Source organism: Heteronotia binoei, chromosome 10, assembly GCF_032191835.1.
Source record: "Heteronotia binoei isolate CCM8104 ecotype False Entrance Well chromosome 10, APGP_CSIRO_Hbin_v1, whole genome shotgun sequence".
Classification (NCBI taxonomy): domain Eukaryota; kingdom Metazoa; phylum Chordata; class Lepidosauria; order Squamata; family Gekkonidae; genus Heteronotia; species Heteronotia binoei.
The window spans coordinates 54,636,061-54,647,840 of record NC_083232.1 but is presented as its reverse complement, the minus strand read 5'-3'; the positions used below and the strand labels follow the sequence as shown (position 1 = coordinate 54,647,840).

The window sequence follows — 11,780 nt, the reverse complement described above, 5'->3', positions numbered from 1 at the left end:
TAGAAATACAATCTGAACTTGGAACCCTTGCCTGTTAGTGATTTCATAGCTTTCAAATATCTAGCAGAGCCCATTGGAACACACACTGTCTGTACCCCCACTACACAGCACTCAGTAAGAAAGCAGTTGCCTTTTTATTAATTAGTTGACAAAGAGGCACTGCAACTTTGCCTTGTCACCACTGCTGGCACAAGAGAGGGAAGAGGAATGCAAATCCTCACCAAACTTTAATTGTTGCATAACAATGTGCACATTTGTTTATGGGGCAGGGCTCAAAGTTCATATTTTGCAAAACTGCTGTATTCTTGAACATGAAGCTATACACATCCTCAAAACCAGTTTACACTGTATCTATCCAGAAGAAGTATTTTAAAACACAGCTGGCAAATTATTTACATCTTTATGACTTTCAACAGGAGTTGTTGCTCTGTTATTTTTCTTTATTGTCCTCCTTACAGTCTCACCCTTTGCGCTCACCTATTTCGCAAATGTCCATTACTCAGAAAAGCCACACAAAAGAACAACGTGCAGAGCCAGAATATTTTTACTCTGTAGCAGCTTCACTTGATAGGGTAACCATCGTCAGTAAAAGGACTTCAACAGAAACAGGAACTCTATATCATGCATTTTCATTGAAGGCAGATACAAGGGTACAACCATTGCATAGCAAATGGGAACCCCATTTGTAAGGGCTGTACCAGACATGGGAATACAAACATGTTTTAGACAATAAATTTGCAGCACATCTTGCCAAAGCAGATTCAGGAATGTGGCCTATAAGTCTTCTGATATACTGTAGTTTGATAAAGCATATTCAGATTTCAAAATATACATCCTTAGATATGTAGCCTTACAGTTTTATTTATCAAGTCTAGCTTGCAGCTATTAAGATGAAAAACATTTAAGTTAAAATAACTGGGCAGGGAAAAGACTGAAATTTTTTTAGAAAGCAATTTTACATTTACTTTTTTTTTTACAGGATATCATATATGCATAAGAAAAACAGACCAGGCACTCAAAGATTTGACCTTATATTTTACTTTATTTTTAATTAATTAAATCCACCTTTTATAGTCATCTGCAGGGATAGGCATTTGGGACAATATATCATCTAGCACCACACAACTTGTTCTTCCTTTGAATCAGTTCTTCGAAAACTACACAGCATATTTTAAGCAAAAATACTGGAATAAACCATTTAGAAATCATTCCATAATAAAATAATGCAAAAACTCAGACTGGCACTTTTCAGAATATGATACAGAAAGCACACTATGGAATATAGTGCACCCTCACTGCAATTTGCTGCTGTAAGGCTAACATGGATATAAGGCAGCATTCCCCTTTACTCCTATTTGTTTTCAAGTCCATCATGAAATGCTTGGGTACAAGTCCACTGGACAATGGCACAGCAGCACTGCCTGCCAGATCACACCCTTTTAGTACACCTCTTTAGTAATCATCAAGATGCCATGCTTCCCTTCATCTCAGTCCACCTCTTCCTCTTAAAATAGCTTTAGAGGTGTGTGATGTATATTATAGGCTGCAAAGTACTTATATAGTCACAAAAAACATCAATGAATAAGAAGCTAGCTGTGTTCAATATCTGATGTGACTTCTATCACTTATTTTATCTTCAGTTACTAAACAGATTTAAATATTTTTAGACAGCTATGTACCATCACAGATTAAGTTTTATCTAACTGCTCTATCCTTTAGTAACTATGTACTTTAGCATGTTGCTACTTGCATAAATATAAACAGTATTTTGATACATTCTCTCTCTATTTCACAATAGTGCAAATAATTCTTTGGATAGCCATTTTAAGATGTCATCCACGATGTTACCTTGATTTTTTACAATCAGCCAATTATGATGTTAAAAGTATCTTAGGTACAGTTTCTTCCCAGCATTCATCTTAACAGAGACATTATCCTTCATCAGTATGCATTAATAACCAAACCACAAAAAATTAAGCCTATTTTATCACTTAGTCAAAAGATATGTTAGATTTATATTTAAATATTAAATCTACATCCTTCTCCATAATCATTCCATAAAATCTCCGTTTACACATTATCCATTTATCTTTCTACGCTAGCTATGTTTCCAGCAATTCTTTAAATAAGACATTATACAGCATTACTTTATGACTTTTATCTTACCTAACAGGAAGGTTTCTAGAGCTTTAAAAAAAATTAGAATTGAATTTAGTATTCCCTGTTGAAACAGGATGGAGACTTTCATGAGCCAAGTGTTTCTTTTCCCAACTGTAGTAGAACTAAATCAATGGCAAATACAGCTGGACACAGTGATTTTAGACAGAACTAAATCTATGGCCAATACAGCTGCACAAAATGAATTTTGAACAGGATTAAACCAATGGCACACAGTGATTTTGTATGCTATCTTACGTTGCTTGCCACATTTACCCGTTTGCTTGTAGTTGCTGGCATCAAGTTTCCATTTGTGGTATTTGTTGTCGAACCATTTACAACAATATAGTCAACCTTGTTTTCCAGTTTTACTAAGCGCTGCAAGATGTCATCTAGAAGAACTGCAATTGTTCTTTTGAGATCAGCTAAAAAACACAAAATACAGAAAGGAATCCTTTTTTACATTCAAAAGTTAAATATCAGAGTAAAACCAACATATATGTACATTCAAGAGGTGAGAATCTCACAGCATTCTAAGGAAACAAAAAAAAAGTTACTAGGGGAAGAATGGGTCCTTCCTAGTCAAACTTGTTTATTTCACATTTGCTAATAGGGGTTAAAAAGAGCTCATCCATATATTTCTAATCAGTGTGGCATACACAATTATATATACTCTAAAACAGGGGTGTCGAACTCATTTGTTATGAGGGCTAGATCTGATATTAATGGGACTTTGTGTGGCCAGACCATGTGTATCATAAAATGTAATGCCAGGGGAGATATAAACTTTATAGAGGATACAGAAAATACAACTAAAGATATTATTTTTACTTAAAATATGAACATGCTTAGAATTCTTGTGATTTTTTTTGAAAGGCGTGGAATAATGGAGTTTGGCAATGCGATTTTAAAAACAAAACATAATAAGCTTTTAATATTCTGATTAGCTCTCTCAAACAGCATGCATTCCTTAATATCAATGAAGCAAATGTTTTCAGGACCAACACAGATAATTAATACATCTTCTATTAATGATTGTGAATTTCCTTGTTTACAAGCTATTGCTTCAAATATAGAAAGAAGAATTTTGTGTGGCAGTATTATAGAATTATATTACTATATAGGTCATCTACACTTTACGCCCAGCAAGCTGGGTACTCATTTTACTGATCTCAGAAGTCTGGAAGACTGTGTCAACCTTAAGACAGCTACTTGAACCCAGCTTCTTATGGGATTGAACTCAGGTCGTGACCAGAGCTTGGACTGCAGTACTGCAGCTTACCACTCTGAGCCACAGGGCTCCTATAATTATATTACTATATATGTATATTAAGAGAAATTAAATATTGACACACAACAGTGCATAGAAAATGTATATAATTTTACCATAGCCTGCCATTGCAGCTCCGTTACCACCATTAATTATATTCTTGTTTTCTTCTGCCAGTGCTCTGACATATCTTTTACTTAAGTCCAGGATTTGTTCTCGCAGCTCAGCACTGTTCTGTTGCCTTGGATGTTGAAAGGTGTAGCGCAGTAACATTATACCCCAGATAAAACCAAAAACCAGCAGCAATAAACTTATTTTCTGGGATATGTTTTTTCTTGAAAATGTGAAAAACATTTCTGAGCAGGCCAAAGATGTCAAAGTAAACTGAAGTCACAGTGTTCTCATTGTAGTTTTTTAAAAAATTCTTCACAGAACAGTTACTCTTCTGGAAAGACAGTTTCGTCTATTCGTTTTCCAGTGGACATGCTTGATTCCTGAAATTTAAACAAAAAAAAGTGTTCTCACTCAAAATGCCTTTGCAAAATACAAACAGTCTTTATCCATATCAAAGCAAGATCTGCTAAACAACAAGAGTAGCCTGGGCACCGTTATGACAAGCTCCTAAGATCACCAGTTAAATTCTGTCTCTATTACTCATCAGGTATGTATTCTTCAGACTAGAGAATCCCTAGAGTTACATGTAGTGGAATTTTTACAGCGTGGACTGCACTTTACAGGCCCAGCTCAGTCGGAGCCCCACCCCCCCAAATCATGAGGTGTCCGAGGCCCTAGCATTGGGCCTGCCTTGGTCCTGGGCAGGTGAAAGAGGCAGTGGCAAAGGAAGGCAGCCTCCAAGTGGCCAACAGGCGCCCTGCCGCACCCTTCACCTGCCTGGGTGGCATGTGGCAGCAATGTGTGCATCACTGTGCAAGGGGTAGGGATCCTTGCCTGGGGTTTCCTTCTCAAATATAGAAGTAAGACTCCGCAAAAAGTGAGAAGCAAATTTTTAAATGTAGAAGCATTTTGAATTATGTGAGTTTGCAGCAGGCAGATTCAGTGCTCAGTAGATCTGGAGCAAACTGAATGGAGAAAGGGTCTTTCTCTCACTCTTTCCTCTCCATCTTTTTCCTACCATTCTTTCTCTGTCTCTTTCTGTCATTTTATTTGTCTATCTTCCTACCTCCTACACATTCATCACCCCCCTCCAGGACCCATTGTATTTCTTCCTACAATGGGCTTTACTGCTAGTTCCTATAATAATAAACATAATCTAGATCTATCCATCTTTATTTGAAAAAGCCTTTTTAGGCACATAAAAGAAAATAAAAGACTTAAAACAGTCAAAACAATCATAGATTAAAATTACATCATTAAGAGTGTAACAATCATACAAACTTAAGGGTAACTAACTGGATTACCATCAGAAAGGAGAAACCATAAACCACTGTTAATCAAAGAGATATCTGACCTGACTGATAATTGCCATAAATCTGAGGAACAACTGCATGGATTTCAAATGCTTTGGAATAAATTTTGCAACAGCCAAGTAGCACATCTGTTGTTTCCAAACAGCATAAATGATTGTCATAGGAAATGGCAGGGTATGTTTATTTACTTAATTTATATGCTCCCTTTCTCCCCAGTGGAGACCAAAAAGGACTTCCATAACTTAGCCTCACAACCTTGTGAGGCAGGTTAGGCTGAGTGTGTGCGACTGGCCCAGGGTCACCTAGCAAGCTTCCAAGCAGTGGGACTTCTCGAACCTGGGCCTCATAGGCCTATAAAGGAAAGGAATAATTGGAAACAATCTCAATCTGTGATAAAGTTTACACAAGAAAAGAATGTATGTTAAAGTCCAGGGCACTTGGAGCCCACAGGGACAAACCATTCGATCCCATGGGATATTAGGAAATCTGTCAAATAGGTCAGCAGTTGATGTTAAGCCAAGAGGGAAAAGGTGATGGTACAAAGGGACTGTTTGAAAATATGAATACTATTAGCGCTAAAAGGTGATAAAGACAGAAAGCCCAGATACGATAGGAATGTTAGTATCTAATATGAGATGTTGCCAGTCCTCTGCTTTCAGCTTAACCTTTGACCAAGGCACAAGTTCTGTTAAGCCCTAGGACAGTAAAGCCTTTGTTTGAAATACCTAGCTCACCAGTTTTAGCATCCATCAATAAACTGGATCTGTCTCTAAGAAATGCAATATACTAAAATCTCTCCAACATATTCTGGACTATAAACCTACAATTCTCGCAAAGGATAGATTACTGATTACTGTCATAACTGGTGAAAGGATTCAAAAGTCCAATACAAAGCTAATTTTAAAAAATCTCTAAATCCACGCATACATAAAGCTTAATACTGACATCAAAATTATTCTTCCAAACCCTATAATAATATCAGTAAATAACTGGATTAATAAAATCTTGTATGCTTCCAAAGTGTCTATTTTAAATTAACTTACAGGGGGTGGGAATCAGAACTGGCACCCATTTAAGGAATTTGGAAACCTAAGTATAATATTAAACATAGTCAATTGATTTTCAATATAATATCAAAGGAAATTTTTACTTTTTGATGACCAAAATGTTCTTGCATTCTAGTTTTATAACTGAACGTTTTTTGAAAGTATGATTGGCAGGGATCCTTACTCTGAAATACATTAAGAGGCCAAGGGCAGGTTTTCTCTGCTCTTCTCCATCTCTGGTTGCACCTGAGTTCAACAAATAGCCTCTGTTGTGCTAAAGTGGTCCTAAATCTGAGCAGCAGGCACATTCCTTTGTAGTTTTCAAAGCAAGTAACACAATCCTCCATGGAAATTACAGCCATTTAGGAGATGGTAATACTTCTGGCCCCCTCTTGGAGACACACCTTAATTTGGTGTGAGAGTTTGTGTGCATCATTGAAGCAGTACCATAAAGAATACCATAAAGAGTTGAAACTCTGTCAAGTGGCTAAACTCCTAGCAGAGTTACTCAAGGCAGAATGGTCATCACAGCTGAGACACCAGACTAAGATGCATCTGCCCCCTTCAGAAGAGAATGAATAGTTCTAATGGTGATGGGAGTAGAAGAATCCTTGAAGGGTAGCTATTGGGCAGCAGCAGTAGTGGAAGGTGACACTGGTAGAGGATCTTTCATAGACAGCAGAAGTGCCACTTCAGCTAACCCTGGTTAGTACAGCACAGAGGAAAGCAATGGTAAACCATTTCTGACCATCTCTTACCTCATAACACCTATGGTAAGTCATCGACAAAAAAGGGAGGTTGCAACCAAGAAATCAGGAAACCAAGAAGGACAATCATGAAGGAGGTATAAAAGGGTTAGCCATCATATTGCCCTTACATATGGGCATGAAAGTTGCACTATGAAGAAAGATGAGAGGAAGAAAATTGATTCATGTGAACTGTGGTATTGGAGGGGAGTTTTATAGATACCATAGATGGCCAAAAAAAAAAAGTGGGTTCTACATCAAATCAAGCCTGAACTCTCCCTAGAAGCTAAAATGTCTAATCTGAGGCTATCATATTTTGGTAACATTATGAGAAGACAAGATTCACTGGAAAAGACAATAACACTAAGAAACAGTGAATGCAGAAAAAAAGAGGAAAACCCAACTTGAGATGAATTTACTCCATCATGACCATCAGCTTGCAAGACCCAAGCAAGGCTGCTGCTGATAGAATGTTTTGGAGGACATTGATTCATCAGGTCACCATGAGTCAGAGGCTAACACATCAACAAAACGTCTGGAGGAAGAAAAATCAAGGATGTGAAAGTCGAAGTATATTTAGGCCATCACCCATTTAGAATAAAAATATATAGATTACATAAGGTAAAATGGAATACAAATTTAAGTCCAAGAAGTAGTTAAACCAAGTTTCCAATAAAAAAACCCCCTCCAATTAAAAAAACCCAGCAGGAACCATCTTCCAATTGTGTTTAATAATTCCGTCTTCCATTAAGTGTGCAGTAAAATACGACAGAACATTAACTTTTATGGGGTCACCTTCTGAAAAATTAGAATTAGACACAAGTTTCAAGTCACCCATGGCTTCAGGAACATTAATGATTACTCTAGCTTAAAATTTTACAGGAGGTGGTAGCAGCTACAAGCATAGCCAGCTTCAAGAGGGGGTTAGATAAAAATATGGAGCATAAGTCCATCAGTGGCTATTAGCCACAGTGTGTGTGTGTGTGTGTGTATATATATATATAATTTTTTTTGCCACTGTGTGACACAGAGTGTTGGACTGGATGGGCAATTGGCCTGATCCAACATGGCTTCTCTTATGTTCTTACTTAATCAGATTAAACAGTAAATTGAAATCATATACCAAGGGACTTCATCTAGATAAAAAGTAAGACAAATATTAACCTGTTCCTTCAAACACAAGTAATGCTCTAAAAACAAAACATACTATGTCTCAACAACAGATGTACATATTACTGCGAGTTACAGTGTAACGCATATACCCTGCTACAATAAAAGATACAGACTTTCCCCAAAGACTTCTTAGCAAGTTACTGCCTAAATGAACGGGGTACATTTCACTCGAAAAGCACACTTGAAACCAGAAACACGTATCTAAAAGCACTAGTTTGTTTGCAGCATGCAAAACAAGTAATTGAGGGAGGAGTTGATCGCTGAATACAAGAATTAAGAGGCTCGAAAGGAAGACCATCATAGCGTGTTTTAGAATTAAATAAATTTACACTGACGAAAGAAATATTATGCTGTTCAGCCGGTATAATACCTGATTTTATAAAAGGGGAAAAAAGCGGAAAACTGTTACACACAATACATCATACCTTGAGAACACAGGTACTTGGAATCATAGGACTCGAACGAGGCCATTCGCTATCCATCAGCATCTCTCGTCCTCAAATACCCTGCAACGCGCCCTAAGCCATTGCCGATACCCAAAGAGCATTTTTCCTTGTCTTTCCGGGCCCCGGGCACCTTCCGGCCCCCGATCACGCCGTCCAATCACAAACAGGGTTACCATGCAACCGCACACGCTCTCCCAGGCTGTCAGCACGCACAACAAAAGCCTCCCAACCAACTTCCCCTCCTCTCCCGCCTGCGCCTTATTACTGCGCGGCGCATAGACGAAAGACAGAAGAAAAACGGATCATTTCCGGCTTCTGGGTAGAGCGAAAAAAATGGCGGAGAAACAGCCATATGCGGGCAGGAGTAATTAAGTTACGGCCCGAGACATATGCCTTGTGATGTAATATTTCATGCGCGAAAAATCAGTCGCTTTGAAATCTACATATTTTCCACCATTCTTTCTCTCCCCCTAGTAGCCTCTACTGGGGAAAACTTCGGTCCAGTTATGTGGTGCTGCCTGTTGGGTGGGACCCAAGAGCTTTCCAGCCACTAGACTGGGTCCAGTTGCATGGTGGGGTACCCAAACGAATTTCCAAGGGGCACCTTATGTTCCATTTCATCACCTTTCCCACAATATTACCCCTTCCTCATCTTTCCAGGCTTCCTTTTCTCTCTGCCATTCAACGAAGCCACACCACACTGGCTTTCATGGGGTGACTGGTATTGGAACAGTTACCGCCAAGCCTGATTACTGGCAAGCCTGGATCTAATAAGACCCCTCTCAGCAGCCAAAACAACGCCAGAAAAGACTTTGTCCCTCCCCCTGCCTTTTACTGATAAGAACTCAAGGCTTGCAATGCTGTTGTGATTGCCAAGCAACAGCCGCTGAGGGTATTTGTTTCTTAAAGCTACTGGAGACATTTTGGAGATTTTCATTTCAGGTTTTCGTGCAAACCAGGGGACTTTTGTACAGGTATCCATGTTGTTTGTCCATTGCTCCAGCCTCTGGCTTTAGATATCCACATATTTAGTCACATTAAAAATGTAAGTCTCATATATCAAAATCAACATTCAGACCTTAACACTGCCATCATAAACAGAATTACACCCTTCTAAGTCCACTGTAATCAATGGGTTTAAAACTGTACAATTCTGTTTAAAATTGAAGTGTTAGACAGTTATCTTTGCAAGATACTAAGTTTTCCTGGATGCCATTACCAATCTAGGATAGCATTCAGGCTATTAAAGGAGCTAATAAAAACATTGCGATGAAGTAATATCATGAACTAGCAAACATGTCATCCATTTTAATTCTAGATGTGTAGATGTTTTAGCCTGTAGCAGCAAACTAAAACAGGAGTACAGATAGTGACACCTGAAAGACTAATAACATTTTATTCTGGAAGCTTTTGTACATGTACATCCATTAGGCTGACAGCACACCTATCAGTATACTGAATGAACCTCTCCTAGCTGCTTGGAAACAGTTTGCTATAGAGGAGCAGAAGCACTACAAAGCTGTATTCCCAGCAGGACCAGTGGCTTCTTAAGAGAGCCACTGAGAGGTTTAGGAAATCAACAGTCACACTGCATCTTATGTTTAGTATAGACCATCTAATGGTTAATGGTTCCTCATCTGCTTGGAGAGGAGTGATGAGTGCCTCAGGGATCTGTCCTGAGAGCAATACTCCCTCTAAGCTGTGGAGTCTTGTGAGCAAAAATTCTGCTTTGTGAACTATTGGCATTAAAGTTGTGAGCTACTTCATAGATTAGCTTGCTCTGAGGCCATTTTTCCTGAGGTAACACATAAATGTGTGAGCTGGAGGCTAAAAAACTGAGCTCACAGTAACTCAGTTTAGAGGGAATACTGCCTGGGACCTGTTTGTTCAACATCTTTATAAATTAGTTGGATGAAGGAATACAGGGAATGCTTATTACATTTGCAGATGATACTAAGTTGGGATGGGTAGCAAATATGGTAGAAGACAGAATTAGGATACAGGATAATCTTGACAGGCTGGAAAACTGAGCTACAACAAATAACATGAATTTTAACAGGGAGAGTTATGTGAAGTTCTGCATTTAGGTAGGAAAAATCAAATGTATAATTATAGGATGAGAGGCCAACAGTATGTGTGAAAAGGATCTAGTGGGTCTTAGTGGACTGAACATGAGTCAGCAGTGTAATGTGGTAGCTAAAAAGGCAAATTTTGGGCTGTATCAACACTAGCATAGTGTCGAGGTCGTGAAGTGATGGTATCACTTGCTCTGTTTAGACCTCACGTAGAGTGTTGTGTTGTGCTCAGTTTTGAGCACCACAATTTAAGAAGCACATAGACAAGCTGGAACATGTTCAGAGGAGGGTACTGAAGATGGTGAGGGGTCTGGAAACCAAGTCCTATGAGGAAAGGTCAAAGGAGCTGGGAAGAGAAGATGACTGAGAGGTGATATGATTACCATCTTCCAAGCACTTGAACAGCTGTCATATAGAGGATGGTGCAGAGCTGTTTTCTGTTGCCCCAGAGGTTAGACCAGAACCAACAGGTTGAAATTAAAACAAAAGATTTTCCAGCTAAACTTTAGGAACAGTTAGCGCAGTTCCTCAGTGGAACAGGCTTCCTCAGGAGGTGATGGGCTCTCCTTCTTTGGAGGTTTTTAAATAGAGGCTAAATGGTTGTGGGGGTTTTTTGCCATCTTCTGAGCATGGAATAGGGGTCACTGGGGTGTGTTGGGGGGAGGTACTTGCTAATTTTGAGCATTGTGCAGGGGGCTGAACTAGATTACCCTAGAAGTCCCTTCCATTCTGAGTCTAGCTATCAAAGTAAAAAAAAAGTGGGGGGAGAGACAGGAAAAAACCTAATCCAAAAGAACTGAATCAAGAACTGAGAAAGGTTAGCTGCAAACCAATATAGGGCCAATTACTAAAAACAATATATGAAAACTAAATATTATCAAAATACGTGTATTTATTCTCTAATGGTTAAAAATAGGGGCCAATTGTAGCCTCATTCCAGCATAAAATGCAATGTTTACAAAAGCGAAAGTTCCCTTTTGTATATATAATATTTTTATGCTGTAACGAGGTTTATCTATTAAAATAACCAAGCCAATATATATTCCAAAACTGAAACTACTTCAATTGAAATCAGCCTAATCAAACGTTTAAAGAATTGCAATACTGCCCCACCCCGCTATTGTTATGAAACGTAGATGCAGGTAGTTTCAGGTGGGCATAAAGCAACAGAACGATGTTTTGAGTCCAGTGGCACCTTTCAGACCAACAAAGACCCAGAATTAAACTTTGTCGGTTTAAAAGATAAGATAGATATATATTAATACGTAAAACAACTGCAAGATTTCAGCAGTACCCATAACTACAAATACAGAAACGAGCTGCACAACTTTTAAAAATCGGAGCAATTAATACATCTTAAGAGAAGCACGGTTTCCCCAGTTAGCTACCGGCAGTTCAAATCAGAACCGAAATCCTGATCCGCCGTCACTGCGCTTGCGC

At 38.7% G+C, this 11,780-nt stretch overlaps 1 protein-coding gene across 1 annotated transcript; it reads right to left on the bottom strand.

Annotated features, from left to right (window-relative positions):
* Positions 1–1,022: 1,022 nt before the first annotated feature.
* Positions 1,023–8,464, bottom strand: CCDC126 (coiled-coil domain containing 126). The gene is made up of 3 exons (XM_060248647.1): positions 8,245–8,464; positions 3,544–3,921; positions 1,023–2,582 (listed from the first exon to the last, which is right to left on the bottom strand). The coding sequence occupies exons 2-3, from the start codon at positions 3,779–3,781 to the stop codon at positions 2,407–2,409; spliced, it is 414 nt and encodes a 137-aa protein (XP_060104630.1). The 5' UTR covers positions 3,782–3,921; positions 8,245–8,464; the 3' UTR covers positions 1,023–2,406.
* Positions 8,465–11,780: the final 3,316 nt, after the last annotated feature.

What these genes read in the sequence shown, in the direction of transcription:
- CCDC126 (XM_060248647.1), bottom strand. Translation starts at nt 3,781, where the DNA reads ATGTTTTTCACATTTTCAAGAAAAAACATATCCCAGAAAATAAGTTTA. An exon ending in AGCTGCAATGGCAGGCTATG is followed by an intron (nt 2,583 to 3,543) that starts GTAAAATTATAT and finishes TGTGTTTTTTAG; the next exon opens with CTGATCTCAAAAGAACAATT.